Genomic DNA, 21,077 nt, shown 5'->3' with positions numbered 1-21,077 from the left:
CCCCTTAAGTTCCATCGTCAAAGTGAATAGATAAATACTATTCCAGGCGCGAACCTCATCCATGTTAAAAATTTGATGGAGATCGTTCAGTTGGTTCAAGAGTGAAGACATATAGACAGTCACTTTACTTTTTAGTTTTTTTTACATATATCTCCGCCTCCCCTCCCCTACGTTGCACCTTCAAAGTTAATTGATGAAAAATTTCAAGCCGAAACTTCATCTATGAGTAAATCCATTCTAAGTGATCAAGCATGTGCTGCTCGACTATCTCCAAAATATCTAATTTTTCATGAATGTTTATCCTATATCAGGGTATTTCAAAACCACAATAAATTATTTTTTACAACATCCCATAGCGACACAATCGCTGGTTTCATTTTGACATTTTTAGGTTTTAGGCGTTTACGATGTTATGAATATTTCAGCATGCATTGTTCCTAACAAATTGAAAATTGCTGGACGTCTCTAACTTGCGCAAAGCTAAAACTTTGATCTAGGGCTGAAATCAGGGTCTGCAGTAGCAACATTTTTCAACATTAAAAACATGTTTAGGAAGAGGAAACCACTGACCTAGAGGTCTGAATTTGTGAGTGTATGTAGTCTGGGATGATACGTTACACAAACATTTACTCACCTGTAGCTGCTCCCAAAGGCATGAAAAAGAATCGTAAAGTTGGGTAATTATTCCAATTTAGTATATTTCACTGTCCTATATCTCCAACGGGCCTGGTTTGAAAAATCTGAAATTTTGATAATAGTTATTCCTTTAGTATATCATAATACACAACAAAGCATGTTTTGTGTTTTTGAGCAGAAGGGGTCAATCTTTAGTTCATAAAATCTACTGGACATTTGTTGTTGTGAAGAAAAATAAAGTAGGATGAATGGTTAGTCCAGTCAAATCTCTGAATCTTGTTCCTTTCCTCTAGTTTTAACATTGTCTTATCAGAGAGCTCCTTCGTGGCTAAGCGGTTAGCGTACGGGCTCTGGACCTCTGTCTTGGGCCTCTGTCTTTGGTTAATGTAGAGTGCAATCGTCAGGAAGTGAGGCTGATTGAGTTATATATATTCCAAGAGAGATCGACCTTTTTGGCCTGAAATCGAGTATTTTGTCTGCTACACGAGAATCTTGATTTGTAGATCGTGGTTTTATACACTATTAATTGCGTCATTATATTGCTTCTGGGCAAATGGAGCGATGACGTAAACCAGCAAATAGCAAGCAATTATGTGATCCATCACTGTCACGCAACCTCGTGTTTGTCTATTCATTTATCTTCTTTATGCTTTCCAAATCGAATTACTATCCTTTCTATAATCATGATCAATTTATAACGTATCTATCTATATGACACACACAGCCTTTTATATGCGTGTGTGAATCCGCCATTGGTTAGTTGGTAGTTTCTGAATGAACATTAGAATGATCATGGATTCAAAAATCATTATACATTTCTGATAGTTATCCAGAAAAGTGGTGCCCTCATTATCAAAAGTGTACCTTAGCATGTATACGTTGAATATTGAACACAAAATTTTCAGAACCTAGTAGTATTTTTCCTCAATACTCTGGTACATGTCAATGACAGTTATGTTTTTGAGTAAGGCACTCCTGTAGCCCCGACACTGATACGAACTACACATTGTTCTTTACATAGAGCATTGGGCAAATTACGATGTTACGAATAATTACAAAATGAATAAATAACAACATATTATCAGATATATGTAAAAAGAATATGTAATACGACAGTGTACCATTCGAACACAGTGCTCTCCACCCCTTATTACATTTGGTTACTTTTATTAGCATAGTAAAACTAATTCAGTTAGTTACTATCTTCTACTTTACACATTCCCTTTTTTACAGCAGCTAAAATAGCTATCATCTTTGCCTTTGTCTCCCATGGATTGGGTACAGTAGTCTCTTTTCTACTTCTTGTTGGAGCGTACGAGGTAAGTATCTCTCATCTATCAGGTTCATTTAAAAAAGGGAAGGGAAATGAAACACTAATCACTAAGGAAAGTAATTAATATATTTCAATCTATCTTACTGATTTAATTTCAATAGTACTTACTCAATAATGCAGCCTGCATCTTTTAATTAGTATGTATGAAAAAAAATCCAACTCTGGTAGAGTCCACGTGATATTTATTGCCAGTTGGAATGATGACTGTGTTGATTACTGAAAACACATCTTACTGCATTTGGATTGGATTGGCGCCATTGAAAATTTCAATTCTACATCTCGTGAGTAAACATACCTGTCACTTCTGCAACTTAGATACCGTCCAAAGGATCATTTCACTTCTTTGTAGTATCACTGGCGCTGTCACGAGCCGCATGTTTTCAGTGTAAGTTATTGTTTCTATATAAAACTGCAATTTTTCTTATTTTGTTTCCTGTAGTATATAGTAAACTACCATTTGAAGTGGCACAGCATTGAAAACTTACTTTCATCCTCAAGTTTTGCACACTAGTATAATTTAACTTCGTTGATGTAACACAAACTTTAAATTCGTACTTCTTATGGACTATACAAAAAATAATTTTCTATGATTTAAGTTCCAACCAATGACAATACTAAATGTATATACACATACATGACATAATCTTATTACACACTTTTGTATTTAAGAATTCTTGAGCCAAAAATTCGAGCGCGAAATACATGTTTCACATTTCTCAACCATCTTCTGCAGTATGCAGGTAGTACATACGGAATGCAGTTGCTAGTTCATCTTGTCCTCGTACAAGCCTGTCAGGTTTGGTTCAGGTCTTGTGTCCGTAAGTCTTTTTCTCCGTCTTATGCCATGATACCTTGTCTTCGGCGAATGCATCTAAAACTAAAGAGAAAACCAAGAGTTTTGAGCTTATCAATAGCGCACGTAGCAAAAGACAAAAAAAGTACTGCTTTCCTGCACTATTATTTCTTGCTTTTTAGTTTCATTACTTTCTGCCTTCTGACGGTATAATTTTAGTCGCTTAATATTATTTAAAAAATCATTCTTTTACATTTTTCATTAGATAATGAAGAGGTTTGTTTTTCCAATGATTTTTCTACTTTCTAATTACCCTAATCAATAGTTATTAGCACACCTAAACTAACAGTAGGATATATTAAAATGAGTTGCAATACAAAAATTACGTGGATACGCATTTTTGTAATCGGTTAATGAGTTTCGCAATTGTAGGTGATTATACACATGACATTAACACTGTCAGCTCTTGAGAAGTTTCATGGTCTAGCTCATCTTGGAAAGTAACAAGGATCCGAAGAAAAAGTATTAAAAAACTACTAACTTAAGAACTAAAAGGCATAAATAAGTTCGATATATCTGTGTGAAAGTTGTACGTGAATGTTTACACAATAAAGTAGGTGAACTATGATATTAACACTGTTAGTTATTAAATGATTTCATGGTTTACTTCAAAATATATTCTTAGATCTTCGCGAAATTAACACGGAATCATCTAGGAGATATATCGCTTCAAACAAAAGCAAAGTCATTATGTTCCTCGCATTTATTTCGGAGTTCCGTATGAACATACAGCCATTAAAGTTGGTCAATTATGGTTTTCATAATGCATTTCGTGAGGTGTTTATGGTATAGCTCTAAATACCACAATTAGATTCTAATGAAATGTATATAGTATTATCTACATAACACAATCTTTAAAACAATAGGAAAACCATCAAAATCGAAGTACTTCTGTTGTCTTTATGTGCGTGTATAAACATAATGAAGTCAGCTGATCATAATTGCCATACTTCATCTGTTCAGATGATACACGGTCTAACTCGAAAAGCGCTAATTACATAATAATTATATTTATATGGAACAACTAGGAAAGTATATTATATCAAGAAAAAAAAAAAACAGGTCATCCGAAATCTGTAAATGTGTCTTGAGCTATAAGTGAACGGGTCGAATTGTGAAAGTTACTTTTGTGAAAGTTACTTTTAAGTTGTATAAAGAAACGAGAAAACTGTAAGTGCTAGCACACTATAAGTACTTTCACACCTTTATTTATATTATACCACATTTATTAAAGCGATTTGGTAGTGAGAATGGCATGTTTCAATTCGTGGGTTTTTCAATTTGGTCTAATTTGATTAAACATTACCTTCAAGTTAACAGTTCTGGTGCATTTCCAATGAATTTTTTAATTAAATTTGACTGGATCTTCACTATGCCAATAGTGACCACCAAAATATTTCCAAATTGTGGAGAGGTGCAACGAGATGCAACTGAGCACACATTATTTTCCTACTGTAAAAGTGAAATGAAATTTTTGTTTTACATCCTACGCTTATACCAGCTAAGTTGAAGGAGGGAGTGATTATAAGAAATGAGTGAAATGGTGAGATGATGAAAGTGTGAGGAAACGGAAGAAACTCGAGATACACAGTGCTATCCACCACAAAGTTCACTTTGCGCGAGCTTACATTGAACCAAGGAACCCATGTATCATAAGTGAACACTCTACCACTGAGCCACAGCAGTTCGTTATTCTCCTACTGTGTATGGTTCCTGAGTTAGGGATATTTTAATGTATCCTTCATCATCTAACACCTAAATTAGACAGATATGGTGGTGAAAGAGTTAGGCCATGCATGATGTTACAGCGAAATATCCCAAAGGTTGTCAACGTGGCATCTTGAAATCAGAAAGGAAACATTAAATATCATAATAGGAAGCATAGAAAAAATCTTCGTAGAACATGGTACATTATAAGGAATTTACCATTGTTTACATTTATTATGTTCTATTGTCTTCAAACATATAACTTTGTGGTTGGATGAAAATTTGAACACTGGCAGTAGAAGTAAATGCCATTTTAATTTCACTCTTAAAATCTTCAAATCGTTTGGAAAAGCAATTACATACTTTCATTTCTACCTCCTATGGAAAAGATGGATAGGATGTGCTACATTCCAGGAAATGAGGATATTTTAATATTATTGATCACTTCGTTTGATTTCTATAGGATCTTTATAAAGTACTTGTTCCTTTAGTCTCCAAGGGATGTTACCGAAGGACAACACATTGTAACGACACTCGAATTAGCAGGGAAGCATATAACAAATCACGAAAAGTAGACAATTAGTTATCACGTTTATTCTTCTGTAGTTTTGGTTCACCTTTACTTTGATTTCTCTCTTTCTCTCTCTCTCTCTCTCGCTCGCTCTCTCTATTATTTATTTATTTATATAATTTTATATTTCAAATACAAACCAACTTTCAAATATAACAATTTAGATCACATTAGTTTCATGTGTAGTAGCTATGTTTTGATTTTACGCCATAAAGTCAAGTAAATTACGATATACATACAGGAATGTTAATTCAGATTATCAACCTTGTAAGAGCCAAATATGTAAGGAAAATGGACCATTTTTAAGGAAATTCTTGAGTACCTGGAATCGGTACAGTTCATGTTGAAAGAACCCGAACTGTCTTTCAGAGACTAGTGTTAGAAATTCGAAGATAGTTGGAAATTCTTTATGTCTTCGCTTCTGGATATTGAATGAATGGAAAATACAAGAGTGATTCTTATATTATGATTATTATTGTTATTATTATTATTATTATTTGGGAGCTAGTTTAAGGAACTATAATTCCTATGGGCAATATTAGCGAAATTTGTTGTTATTTATTAAAGTTAATACTCGAGAGTAATACCTTATATTAATCACACTGCTTTCATTCAGTGTTTCTTTCATATTCTGTTATAAGTGCATTTTATGTCATTAAATTGAAATCTTAATTCGAAGGATTTTTTTTCCACGTTGTGTAATGTTCTAATTTGCAATTATAATTCAGAAGGAGTTCAAAGTTGCCATGTTTCACAGTTATAAAATGAATGTTCAACTGGTATTTATCCAATGTTAAGGAAAATAGTTTGGGAAAAGTTGAGCAGATTCTGTTTGTAACACTACACAATACCATTCGTAAAATAAAAAAAAACACTGAGAAAACCATTTATAACTGAAGCAATGTTTAAGAAGTTGGACGAACCAAAGAGCGTAAACCACGGAAATCAATGAATAGAGAGGACAGAATAATGATTTGAGAATAGAGACGAAAAAACACAAAGAAAGGTACATGTAATAGATTGTGAAGAAGTAGTGGAACTTTAACGGCGCGGCAGATATGATTCGGTGTATCAGAAAGCACAAGCATTAAGAAGGATAGCTAACAAATGCATAAACACGTATGGAATCGGAGATGAACAAGATCATTTACCCAATGACCATAGAGTTCGGGAGAAATACATGAATGATCTGCATTAATACAGGAATCGTCCAAACGATATTGCCATCGAAGCAGAGGAAGAAGTGATGATGAAGAAAAAGAATCTAATACATTGAATGGTGAAGTGGTATATGCCATCAATGATATGCGAGGGAGGTAGACCACTGGAGACGACGACATATTAGAAGATTTGTTCAAGGTATTAGGAAACAATGCAATGAAAGAACTGAATTCACTTATGAGCAAGATCTGAGGATGTGTAATGGACAAAGGATTTTCTTGATATTACAATGATTGCAATTCCCGATAAAAAGGAAGGGAAGAACTGAGGGATCACAGAACTATTAACCTTATATCTCAACCAGGAAAGATAATTTTGCGCATAGTTAACAAGTGGCTGGAAAGTAACATAGATGATATTTTGGGAAAAGTTCAATTTGGAATCTGGAAGGGAAAGGGCAACTGAGATACCATTGGGTTGATGAGAATCGTTTCAGAACGAGCTGTTGACGTAAAAGAATAGTTGTGTTTGTGCTTCATACACTGGCAGAAAGCTTTCGACAGGGTCAATTTGACGAAACCTCTCCAAATACTTTAAAAAATTGAGTCAACTGGACAGGCCGACGATTCATTCGCAACCTGTATGTAGGACAATTAGTTAAGTTAGAATTAAAAACCAATAATGTGTAGATTTAGAGAGAAGTGAGACAAGGGTGTAGTATGCCACGCCAATTATTCAACATTTACAGTGAACGGTTACTAAAGCAAGCATTATGAAATTGAAGATTTGAAGATTGGAGGGCAAATCATTAACAAGATCAGGTATGCAGATAATATGGTTATTATAGCTAGAATCGAAGAAAGACTACAGAAGGTGTTTGACGAAGTAGTTAGTACTACGAGACTATATGGAATGCAAATCAACATCGAAAAATCGAAAGCCAAGATAATATATCCTGAAAATGCGTCCAAACAGGTCAGAGTAGAATAAAGAGTACTTGAAGATGTCGACCATTTCAAATATCTGAGAAGTACGTTTACCAAAGGCACGTACTGCACCAAGGAGTTCAGGTCGAGAATTGTCATAGTGAAAGATGCATTAAACTAGAGAAAGCCATAGTTATTTAGCAGTCTTCATATTGAACTAAGGAATAAATTGATCAAATTCTATATCTAAAGATTGTTCTTTATGGGTCAGAAACTTGGATATTATGGGAATTAGAGAAGAAATATTTATAGAGCTTCGAAGTGTATTAAAGGAGGAAAACAAAGTTAAAATGCACAGAAAGAGTAACAAACGAAGATGTTTTGAAACGGATAGGAGAGAAGATGACGCTTCTAGTCATCATCCTTTGTAGAAAGGCCAATTGGATTGGACACACCTTGTGAAGTAATTGTCTTCTTCCTACAGCCATAGAATGGAAGATGAAAGGAAAGCGAATAATAGAAAGAACACAGGTGATCGATGATTTGGTAAATAGAAGGAAATATTGGGAAGTAAAATGGACGCTGAAAATCGAGAAACTAGGAAGGAAGATTTCCATGCAAAAACTAAAAATTATGAGCAAAACCCTCGTTAGTCCCAGGAACCGCCAAAATGCAGAATAATAATAATAATAATAATAATAATAATAATAATAATAAATATGATAGTAGTAACAAGGACAGTGTTGGAATAAAGAAAGTAGAAGGAAAGGTGAAACCATAAGAAATCCCTCCACTCTTTTAGTCAAACACAAATCATAAATCGTAAGAGCCTGCATTCGACCTGGGAACCCACACAGCATAGATGATTTGTTTAAGACTGATTCATATTAATCCCTGCTGATTTTCACTTATTTATACGAGCTGAATTGCCCGTCGCGCCCACGGAGAGAATAGGTTTATGTAAATAACGTAATTATCTTTCCTCCTTATTTTATCCATTTCAATGAGAGTGTAATACTAAGAATTCAAAACATAATATGATTTTGCTACATATTTTTAAACAAAATAAAATACTCTTAATAATCAAAATTATATTAGAAACACCCAGCTTGGGACAGTTCATATTTTTCAAGGGATTTTCAAATGGAACAGCAAATTTCCTCAACCGAAAACTATGGATACAACACTAATATTGAGCACTCTGCACTTTTTATTTTTACCATTCCTACCCTTCAATTCATTGAGGGAGTTAACTTTAATACCACTGGAGATATCATTATACAAATATGCTACTTGAAAAACAAAGCATTTAACACTAATGTAACCTTTTTTCACCTCTTGAAGGATGTGTTAATGATGTCTTACCCTAATGATATGTCTCGAAATTGTACGTCATGTGCCATGTTTGAATTTTCCCATGCATCCATGGTTATGCTGGAAAATACCCACACTCACACATCTATGACATTTCTCTTATCTGACAAAAGATTAAAGTAAAATTAATATGATTGGATTTGATTAAGAGTTTGACATCCCTTTCAACAACGAGGTTGCATGAGTCTTGACATACTGATTAACGTAGAAACCGAATGACCTGACTTTCCGAAACCAAATCAAACCCAGGTGTCCAACGCCGAACATTAACCGCTTAACCACGATGGAACTCAAACATAATTTGTTTGATTTCAAATCATCTTCAGTGTCTCATTTACAGCTCAGAAAATGTTGGATTTACAACTATAGTTAACAAGGCATGAAAACTTGCTTCAAGGAGTATGTCGTCGCCTATTAAATATAATTTCTAAAGTCATTAATCAACTACTTTCTCCAAAAAGCTGGATATATGTAATGTTTTTTACTGATACCTCTACGTATAGTGTGCAACGTTAGGTATCTAGCTGCACATGACTTTTTAAAAAATATAAAACTTGTAGCTTTGAAACACGGGTTGGGAATAGGTGTGCCAATACAAACTAACTAATCAATCCCGCCTTTTGATCGAGGTATTAAAAGTTAAGGATAAATGTATGGCATTTCGTTAACTGGAATAATTACTTTTGGTTCTAGAATGATATAAATTAATGGCTTGAAATTAAGGTATGAGAAATAAACAACTGTTTGCAGTTTATACATGTTTTTTTTTTTAAAAAAACGACAATTTTTGGAAGGTGATTCCTGGCAAAAAGATAAGAAAAAAAATATACACCAACCTGGGTAAACAAGTGCTTCCTTTAGGAGTTATATCCTCCGAATACAAAAAAAAAGAGCTTTAAAGGTACATAGCTTCAAAACTATGGGACCTACCGTAGTCGAGTCAAAACTTTATTTCCATTTAATAATGAAGTATGATTCAAATGGATTGGAGGTGAAGTTGGTTACATGTTGCACTGTTCTAGTGAATGTAGCGAAGTAGAGAAGCTATTAGGAATTTGTGTTACCCACATACATTATAAGCAAAAGGCTGGCGATGTTTGCATAAACCACAACGGTTTTTGAAAGATACTTGTCTCACTTTCTTTACAGGAACGTCCTGCCTGTCTTCTGCCTTGGGCACTCACGCAGGTAATAATTCAAGCCCAGATAGTTGGACCTTGTCTTATAACGGCAAAAATTGCCTTTACATCTTCTGACGGTCAAGATGGAGGTGTCTTAGTGCTTCTAGCAGTTCTTTATATCGGTACGATACTTATATTATTATTATTATTATTATTATTATTATTATTATTATTAGTACTCGTTTTTTGCGTTGCTATACAGAACACATTCAATAAAAATATTGTGAAAACAAAACAGTATTTACTGGTAAATCACTCTATAATTGCGATATCATTGTGAAAGGAACTGAATCCGTTCGTAAGAAGAAACTGAATCATCAGCTTTACGAAAAGAGTGAAGAGAAATGGAAAAAAGATTTTTTTTATTTCTACATCATTTCCTACGTTCTACTAAAAATTCGATCTACACATGAGTGATATACTGTGTAGTACAAGGATGCAAGTTAACAACAAAATTTTACTAGTCCAAGAGAAAAGCTACTAACTCACATCCCATATTAGAAATAATTTACTTATCTTTATTATGTTATTAAATACTCGCCCGTACCTATGAACCACTCATCCTGGGCGAATGGTTATTTGCACCCCTGGTGTAGTATCGAATTCCAGTACAAATCTGGGGGTTATTGAATGAATAGTCCATCACTTCAACAGTTTTATTCCAATGAAGTATTTGAAGTTATCTAAAATCAAACTTAAATGAATAATGAAACGCACAACTAGATTAATATGTACAACTTCAATGACGAAAAGAAGCATACTCTCAAACCTAGATTTAACTTATACGAAAACAATAGTTCTCATACAAATTGAGTTAACTTTTACGCCTGTAGGTCATTGGTCCAAAGTCTATAGTCAAGGAGTACACAGAACGACCACCACCATGGAATGGGTACCAGGGTCCTCTTCGAAATGGCATATAGGACCAGGGTATATACCAGTGTTGGGCAAAATCAATTGAAATCAATTGCAATTGATCAATCAATTGAAAGTAATTGCTCTGAAAATCAATTGCAATTGATTTCAATTGCAATTGATTTCAATTTGTAATTGACAATTAATTTCAATTGCAATTGAATTCAATCATAAAATTTGCAATTAAATTTTCGTCAATTGTTAATTGTTAATTGGTCACCAGGCAATTGAAACTTTTAATTGTTAATTGTCAATTGCAAAGGGTGCAATTGAAACATTCAATTGTTAATTGCAATTGACAATTGAAACTTGTAATTGTTAATTGTAATTGTTAATTGCAATTGAAATCAGCAATTAAAACTGAAGATAAGAAGATGTGTGTATATTGTATTGTCCACTTGTTACTGTTTTACATATTTCAAATAAGGTACTTATAAGAAATGCTGGATACCTACCATCCCTTCCCCCCCCCCTGGGAAGAAAGCCAGGAAACTAAGTATTTTTTAAAATATATTATGTTTATGGTTCTATCCCCCTCGAAAGAACTCTATATGCCCGTCATGCATACAATAGGAATGGGCACCAGCGAGTTCGAGCGAGTTTTCTTTAAAACTCGACTCGACTCGAAGCAGACATCTTTGAGCTCGACTTGAGATCTCGGCTCGAAAAATTTCCCCCAACTCGACTCGAATTCGGATCGAGTTTCCAGTCGAGTCGAGCCAATTCGAGCTAAATCCTTTGTGTAGTTCCAAGTACTACTATCTTCAAGTATCCTACATAGACAATATAATAATCAATGATACTACTACTACTACTATAATTAATTATCATTATAACACCGTGTACCTGTATAAACATGGAATATAGGCGGTTTGTATCGGAATACTAAAAATTAGTTGACTGTCAATCTTGGTCGTCAAGAAATCTTCAGGAGGCAAGGACATCGGTCACGAGGTTCTTGGTTTGAGTTCAGGAGGAGCAAGTATTCGGGCTCGAGCCAAAAATTGTTAGAAGTTATGGGACTCCAGCCAAACATGTTCAAAACTGCTCGACCCGGGCTTAGGGTTGTCAACAACTCAAGCGGCTCGCTCACAGCTTATTCACTAATCGAGCCGAACCGAGAAGTAAGCCGAGCCAACAGCTCATCCAACCGAGCCAGCTCCAGCCGATGGCTCACACGAGCCGAGCCGAATTGAGCTGATTGCTTACCCCAACCGAGCCCGTTCGAGCCATCGGCTCAGTTGAGCTGACTCGAACCCAGCCTATGGACTCGTTTCAACGGAGCTGGTTCGAGCTATTGGCTCCAATCGAGCCGAGCCGATGACTCGTCTTTACCGAGCCGGTTCAAGCCATTGGCTCAATTGAGCCCAGTCGATGGGTAATCCCAACCAAGCCAGCTCAAACTGTACGCTCAGTTGAACCAAGCCGAGTCGGTTGACATCACTATTCCGGTTGGGCTTCTACTTTGGCTAAAAAATTGGACCGTGCAGTTCTCAGCCTTGATGGTAAGAACTACAAAAAATGATAAGAAATCTTTAGTTTTACGTCTCACGCTTATGCCGGATAGGCAAAAGGAGACGGTGATGATAGGAAATGAATGAAATGAAGAAAGTGGGAGAACCCCGAGAAAATCCACGAGCACGGTGTTTGTCCACCACAAAGTACAAACTGCGCGAGCTGGGATCGAACCAGGGACCTCAAGCACCGGAGGTGAACGCTCTACCACTGACCCACCGCGCCAACTGGTAAGAACTACAGTATATACTTATATTGGTGCTCACGGCGTCATTAACTTGTTCCGCCACCAACGAATTTCAAGGTACTTTGTTCTGCATCTTTTGTGTCGCTTTATGCGCCTATTCCCACATTTTGTGCATCACCGGAAGTGGGTCAAAATGGGCCTCCAAATATGGCGGAACAAGTTATTGCTCTTCTGCCACCAATGAATTTCGAGATTGTTTCCTTCACATCGTTTTGTGCCGTTTTGTGCGTCTACTTCCGTTTTGTACGTCGTGGGAAGTGGGTTAAAATGAGTCCCCAAGGTGGGACGAAAACGATCAAGAGTTCCGCCACTATTAAATCTCGAGGTCGTTTATTTCACATCGCGTACCCTTTTGTACGTCTATTTCGACGTTTTGTGCGTCACTGGAAGACGGTCAAAATGGGCCTCGAAGGTGGGACGAAAATGACCCACTGCTCCGCCACTACCGAATTTCGATATCCTTCCTTTCGCATCGACTACTGAATTTTCGTGCTGTTTCGTGCCCCCATTTCCACGTTTCGTGCGTCACCAGAAATGGGTCAAAATGGGCTTCCAAGGTAGGACGAAAATGACACACTGTTCCGCCACTATCGAATTTCGAGGTTGTTAATTTTACATCGCGTACCCTTTTGTGCGCCTATTTCGACGTTTTGTACGTCACTGGAAGATGGTCAAAATGGGCTGGAAGGTGGGATGAAAATGACCAAGAGTTTCGCCACTACTGAATTTCGATATCCTTCCTTTTGCATCGACTAGTGGATTTTCGTGCCGTTTCGTGCCCTTATTTCCACGTTTAGTGCGTCACCGAAAGTGGGTCAAAATGGGCTTCCAAGATGGGACGAAAATGACCGAGAGTTCCGCCACTATTAAATCTCGAGGTTGTTAATTTCACATCGCGTACCCTTTTGTACGTCTATTTCGACGTTTTGTGCGTCACTGGAAGACGGTCAAAATGGGCCTCGAAGGTGGGACGAAAATGACCCACTGCTCCGCCACTACCGAATTTCGATATCCTTCCTTTCGCATCGACTACTGAATTTTCGTGCTGTTTCGAGCCCCCATTTCCACGTTTCGTGCGTCACCAGAAATGGGTCAAAATGGGCTTCCAAGGTAGGACGAAAATGACACACTGTTCCGCTACTATGGAATTTCGAGGTCGTTAATTTCACATTGCATACCCTTTTGTGCGCGTATTTCGACGTTTTGTGCGTCACTGGAAGACGGTCAAAATGGGCCTCGAAGGTGGGACGAAAATGACCCACTGCTCCACCACTATACCTACCGAATTTCGTGGTCCTTCCTTTCGCGTCGAGTAGTGAATGTTTCGTGCCGTTTCGTGCTCTTATTTCCACGTTTTGCGCGTCACCAGAAGTGTGTGAAAATGGACGTCCAAAGTGTGACCAAAATGACCCATTGTTCCGACACTATCGAATTTCTAGGTCGTTTCTTTCGCATCGTTTAGTGATTATTTTTTTAAAAGTTTTCTGTGCCTACTTCCTCGTCTTGTGGTCACCGGAAGTGAGTTAAACGGGCCTTTAAAGTGGGAGTTAAATGGCTCACTATTCCGCCACTATCGAATTTCGGGGTTGGTTCTTTCGCATCGTTTAGTGTGTATTTTGTACCGTTCTGTTCGCCTACTTCCACGTTTTGAGCATCACCAGAAATGCGTCAAAATGGTCCGAGAAACTAGAGCCATTGTTCCGCCACTATCGAATTTGGGGGGTCGTTTCTTTCGCATCGTATAGTGCCTGCTTTGTACCGTTTTGTGCTCCTATTTCCACTTTAGTGCTTCTATTTCCACTTTAGTGCGACAACAAAAATGGGTCAAAATGGCCTACAAGTATAGCGGAATAACTTAATGCTGTTCCGTCACCATCAAATGAGGTCGTTTCCTTCACACTTTTTATACATGATTTGTGTCGCTTTGTGCATCAGTGGAAGAGGGTCAAAATGGACCTTGAAAGTGGAATGAATATGTCTTTCTCTGCCATATTTGTAGGTCACTTTTGACCCACTTTCGTTGGCCTACAAAACGTGAAAGTATGCGCAGAAACGGTATAAATATGCACTAAACAATGCGAAAAAAGCGACCTTGAAATTCGATACTGGTGGGAGAGTGGATCAGTTTTCTTCCCACATTGAATGCCCATTTTGACCCACTACCATTGATTCACAAAACGTGGAAATAGGCTTACAAAACGGTAGAAAACACGCACAAGACGATGTGAAGGAAACAACCTCGAAATCGTTCCTGACGGAACAACATTAACTTGTTCCGCCATATTTGTAGGACCCATTTCCGGTGACGCAGAAAACGAGGAAATAGGCGCACAAAACGACACAAAAATGGTAATTTAGCTTAATTACATGGAAATTTTAAGTTTGTAAGCTTAATTATATGGAAAATTTTATACATTTTTCCTTTAAGTTGGTCTACTTTACGTTGATTTGGGACTTTTAAATTGTATTCATTTTTCCACTGAAAAATATGTATAATTCAACAAGTTGATTTGATTTTGAGTTTCTTTTGGGGTTTAACGTCCCGGTCAGCAGCGAGGCTATATGAGACATGGACCTACTGATTAACGTGGAATCCGAACCACATGAGCTCCCGCAGGGAATCGAACCCGGGTTTCCCACGCCAAAGGCGCGTACGCTAACCGCTTAGCCACGGAGGAGCTCTATGATTCAACAAGGAAATATTTATTAGTTATAATTATAATAATTATCTATTTATATATAATTGAATTCATTGTAATTTGGTCCATAACAAACACTTTACCATTTCGTACTAGCTGTTATACCCGTTCTTCGCACGGATCAGATAAAATATCAATGTAAACAAATTGAACAACGGGAGAACAATTAAGAAACATTTCTAACATTGGATATATTTTGTGTGAATATATATCCAACAACGTACATGTGCTTTCATTGGGAAGGCCGATGGGGCTGAATTTGAACGTAAACACTATCGGGGGTGTCACTATACGTCTGAGCAACCCCGATAAATATGGATTCGACACAAATTCTACTACTTTTACATGTCCCGGTGAACACCCCCTCAGACCCCCTTGGTTCGTATTGTGAAACAATCTCCTCTGGCCCCCACCAACCCCCAACTAATACCACGAAAACTATGAATGTGACACTAACATCTGCCCTTTTCTACTACTTTTTACATATGCCGGTAAAAATCCCTATAATCCTCTGGTTCCAATTTTGAAAAAAACAATGCCTCTGGTCTGCAGCCGATGGGGGCTGTATTTGGAAGTCAACGCCTGTGGAAGTATCACCATTCATCTCAGCGACAGCTAAAACTATGGATTTGACACTAATATCGGTCACTTTCCATTAGTTTTACATGTCTCGCAATTCCCCACCCCCGGTGACTCCCGGCCCGCATACAATGCTGGCTAAATTTGAAAATCATCGCTAATGAAAGTATCACCATTAATCTCAGCCACCGCGAAAACTACGGAATTGACATCGGTCATTGTGGATTATTTTTACATGTCTCGTGATCCCCTTCATAATGCCCCCGTTTCTTATCTGATGGGGGCTAAATGTGAAAGTAAACGCGGTCTTGAGTTTCACCAATGAGCTCAGCTACCCCGAAAATTATGAATTTGACATTAATATCGGTCATTATCGATTATTTTTTTACATGTCTCGGAATTCCCCCCTCTGGTGACCCAAGGCCCGCATACAACGGTGGATGAATTTGAAAGTCATCGCTAATGGTAGTGTCACCATTGATATCAGCAACCGCGAAAACTATGGATTTGACACTAATATCGGTCATTTTGGATTACTTGTACGTTTCGGTATTTCCCCCCTCCCCCCCATTGACCCACGACCCGTAGCAGAATACGGTGAATTTGGAAGTTAATGCGATTGGAGCTTCACCATTGATCTCAGCGACCGCGAAAACTATGAAATCGACACTGATATCGGTCATTTTCTACTACTTTTACATGTCCCGGTAAACGCCCCCTTGAGACCCCCTGGTTCGAATTTTTTCGAAAAAGCTTTGCCTTGGTGTGAAACCTGGACCAAGGTATCTTTGACCAAAATTTGGTAACTCTCGGTCGACTTGTCTGGTCCCCAGGCCGGTCCCGGTAAACGTCTCCTGGAGACCCCATAGTAAGGAATTAAAAAAAAAAAAACTCTTCGTCTTGGTCTGGGGCCTAGACCAAGCTACCCGTGACCAAATTTTGAAAACTTTCGGTCCACTCGTCCCGTTCACAGGCCGCACAAAGATAGACACACAGACACACGAACAAACTATTTTATTTATATTAGAAAGGTCAGATCCGCTGTTATTGTATTAGTGCGATGCTTGAGCGATTGATCGTAGAAATTCAAACTCCGATGAGTGATAATTTTATAGGCTTGTTTTATTACAAGTTTAAACTCTTTAGTCAGTAGAGAAGAGGGCGTGAATCATGGGTCAGAGTTGATGACAATGGGTTTTGGCGGGTCTGTGGGTCACAGTGGGTAAGAGTGATTTATGGTGGGTGGTGGGTCAGAGTGGGTCACGGTGGGTCGTGGGTCACGATGGGTGGTGAGTCAATTGGTCGTGGCTAAAGTTTTCATTGCCCCACGTCCTCTCTGAACTACAGTGTTGAAAATTAATCAGTGAAAATCAATTGCAATTGATCAATCAATTGAAAGTAATTGCTGTGGAAATCAATTGCAATTGAATCAATTGCCAATTAATTGCAATTGCAATTGAATTACAGAATTCAATTGCAATTACTTTCCACTGCAATTACTTTCAATCAATTGATCAATTGCAATTGATTCTCCTTTTTTAATGGCCAACTACAATTAACAATTAACCATTACTTATTTCAATTGTTAATTGCAATTAACAATTAAATTTACAGATTAATTGTTAATTGTTAATTCAATTGAAATTTGCCCAACACTGGTATATACATCTAGATGTTTGAAGTCCATCTTGTTCCATTTCAGGGGTATAAAACGGAAATAAACGTAACTTTACAACACTTTTAATCTAATGCATTATTTTTGTTAGTTTTCTTACATTTGGAATCAGTATAGGGGTCCAGAACAGGGATACATTAAATCACTTTATTTAAAACTCTCAAATACGATGTTTATGGAACTTGTGAAATTTTGGAAGTTGTGAAATTTTATGGTAACGTGGGATCATAAAAAGTAATGTCCGATTAAGCTCTTTATCATTTATAAGTATGCATTTATAAGTATAATGGAGAAAAATATGCATTTATTAGGTTATTTACTTCGGGTATCCTCTTCTTTCATAAGGGTTTATTCCGTAATGGACGTGTATATGGGTCCAGAACATGTGATACACTAACTCCTTCATTTAAACTTTCGGAAGAGACGTATCGTGGAACATAAACGGTTGTTCATTTCGTGCATAAGGAAGTAGAGTACACTGAAACAGAGCCACAGTTAATGCTAGAGGAAGAAACTGTCTGTGGAATTGTAAATACATTTCCAAAATACAATACATTTATTGTGACGATATATCGTAATATTAATAAGATTAAAACATATTAGGAGGTTAAACTTTCCGAACTTTATTGGTGATTTATATCCCTCCGCAATTAAACACTTTAAATCCCTTGTAAGAATACATCATGCTGACATGGAACTTACATTATTTAAAATTTTGTGGTTGAGCGGTCAAAAGAATTATCTTACGAAAAAAATTAAAAGTTACGACCTAAGAGTAAAGTTGCTGAACAATTAACATCTCTGAGGTTAATTCACATGAAATCAAAATCTAAGTGAAAGACATTACTACAACAATAAACATTAATATTATATATATATATATGCCTTATTCAAATGTTATCACAAACACCCACGAAACTCATTATTCGTGTGCTTTACTATTACAAACTATATATCACACGGTATCTCACACTTTGTTTATATTCTTTTCAACAGTCTAAACGAAACACATAAATTCATGATATTTATCGGCCTATTACATGAGTTGAAATGCAGAAGTCTAAGTATTAAATTAATGATTAATCCTTACATATTCGTACTAATGTCTGCAACTTAAAATATAGGTCATATTTCGTAGGCAATCTATTTGCTACGTACTATAAAAATGTTATGTATAATAAATTGATTTGCAATCGGTCGTAAACTTTGGAAATTGTCAAATTATGAAATTTCGTATTATAGTAGAGCACTACATCATTTACCTTGCGATTCATCTCGTTTCTTTTTTGTGAGTATAAAATTAAAAAACCTATAACGTGGAACGTTACGGACTTCATGTGCCCTCCTCTTTAATGTAAGTGAATTAGTTATGCTTGTACTATAATACTGGTTTATTACTTTATGCTTGCTCCCCTTTCTTGAGTAAAATTTTTAATAACTTAAATTTGGGAGGTGATAAGATCAAGGTCATATCTTTCTTTACAGAAAATACAGGATGCCGGATACTAGAATGCTACGTACAGCAGGAACATTGGAAATGAACAGAATGGAAAGTATCGAGGGTTCAATTCTTGATCCTAGCCTTTGAAAGTTAGATCGATTTCCTGTAATAAAGTGTTAGATCGATTAATATTTTTATGTCATATATAGCTACTTAAAGAATAGAAAATACATCTATAAATTCATCTTTTGTATAGAATAAACAAGTATTAGCCAGATTAAATTTAATAATTATGATACGTCACACATTTCTGCTTGGTGTTGTCTCCTTTTTGAATTGCATAATTTGTTACCACTGAAAATACAAAGTTCCAATAACGTCAGTTAATTCATGAACCTTACTTCATCAGCATTTTTTCAGCATAGTATTACAGTACATCGATGCAGTTCTTGAAAATCAGCATCATATTTAGATTTCCAGCATCAATATTAATAAATACCAGGTGTTCCATAACAATATTTCAGAATTGTAAGTCAGAAATAGGGATAAAAAGAAAATTGTTATTTGCGACAAAATGTTCACATACGTCTGTACTTCTGTTCTTTACAAACACTTCCAACAAATCTCTCTTATCTAAACTCTTTTCTTTCTGTCATCATCATTCCAGGTGAGGCACTGAAGAACTTTACTCATAAGACTACACAATGTATGTATTAGTGGAAAGATAAAAAGCGTGTCACTCAAGTCCCGTGGCTCTTCTCTAACCTTTTGATTTTGCATTCGTCTTTGCAGGTGAGGCATTGACAAAAATGTCCAGCAAAAAAGACTGCGCAGTGTTTGGATTAGTGGAAAGAGAACAAATGTGAAACGCAGTTCCAGCCTAACTTCTGGACAAGTTACGGACCCTTCCCCACCCCCAATCAAGTTCGCCAATCCGCGGGTGGAGCGCGAGTTTGAAGAAAACCGTAAGTGTCATGTAGATGCTGATTTCTGAAAGTCACAGCAGAAGTGAACAGATATCAAACGGTTCAAAAGAATTTTTTGGAAGCCTAACCAAATCAGTCCGTTAAGCGTCAGGATAGCTGGAGCTATCACAAACAATAGTTAACATGGTGCTGCAGAAACGACTACAGTTGCAGGCCTAAAAGTTGCAGCTGCGGCATTCGCTTCAATCTGACAATAGACCAAAGTGCAAATCATTATCAATTAACGTTATACGCGTAAATGACATTGACGAGGACGCACGCCTTCTGACAAAGATAACGTTCTTGGACGAAGCATGCTTCCATTTGTCTAGTATGGTAAACCAACACAATGTGCGAGTATGGGGTTCGGAGAGCTCTTCCGTTATACGTGGAATTGTGAACAACAGTCTAAAGGTAAAAGTTTACTGTTTAATCATCGTGTGGTAAGACACTTTTTCTTTGCAGCGGTGTCCATAAGCGCGATTGTTTATTTGAACGTGTTGAAATAGTTTGCATTTCCATAGGTCGCACATCAGCAACCTCACATTCTGTTGCAGAACAAAAACATTCCTAATCACTTGCTTTCTACGACATATTTCCGTCTCTCGTAAGGTCGAGGATGACGCACTGTCTTATCAACATGGTCCCCGAGCACCATTCCACTAGGTTTTTTTGTATGTTTGTTCAGAACTCTGTGAGAAATGTGGTCCTCAAGAACCCATTGCAGGACCTGCAGGAAGGGCGAGCTTGCGTCGGCGCAGCACTGGAAGATAGAAACTGAGTACATACTAAGCTGGACGTGGGCGAACTGGAACATCCCTTAGATATCCTGCGTGATACAGATTGGGCACACGTTCAACTCTGTTTAATGATTGTTAAAACTTTAGGCATGTATGAACATGATGCAGGAAACAGCACACGTTCCATACCTTCGCATTTCAAACTTATACGCGATTAAAATTGGAAGAACACGTTGTAACACTCTGTACTATAGTTAAATGGTATTCTGATGAACATATCGATGAGCACGACATTATTACTTATACGATCACGACATTGCTACCATGAAGTTTCTCTATACGTATGGAAAAATAAAAATTTTACATTATTTTATTATGAGTCAATGTTTTGATTTTGAATGTCGTGCGAAATCAACGAACCATATTTTGGTAAGAACACCCAGTCTAATGTATGATGTAATGATTCAGTAATTGATGTGTATATGGACAGGAATATGATAGTAACCTTTAAGGAATATTTTTTTTGGAAAATATATCGATTCAATTCAATGATGGCATT

General features: G+C 36.9%; 1 protein-coding gene across 2 annotated transcripts in view; it reads left to right on the top strand.

Moving 5' to 3' along the window:
• Window positions 1-21,077, top strand: part of LOC145681628 (uncharacterized) — a 127,639-nt gene that overhangs the window by 97,825 nt on the left and 8,737 nt on the right. The window contains exons 4-5 of one of the 2 annotated variants that reach the window (XM_081753242.1): window positions 1,873-1,955; window positions 9,711-9,864. In XM_081753242.1, the coding sequence (XP_081609368.1) occupies window positions 1,873-1,955; window positions 9,711-9,864 (237 nt within the window). Of the gene's footprint in view, window positions 1-1,869; window positions 1,956-9,710; window positions 9,865-21,077 lie in introns of both variants that reach the window. The other variant, XM_081753241.1, reaches the window with a different exon arrangement.

The sequence above is a fragment of the Thermobia domestica genome, chromosome 3 (assembly GCF_964235325.1).
Source record: "Thermobia domestica chromosome 3, izTheDome1.hap1.1, whole genome shotgun sequence".
Lineage (NCBI taxonomy): Eukaryota > Metazoa > Arthropoda > Insecta > Zygentoma > Lepismatidae > Thermobia > Thermobia domestica.
The sequence above is the reverse complement of the archived record's forward strand: the minus strand, read 5'-3'. Positions and strand labels throughout refer to the sequence as shown.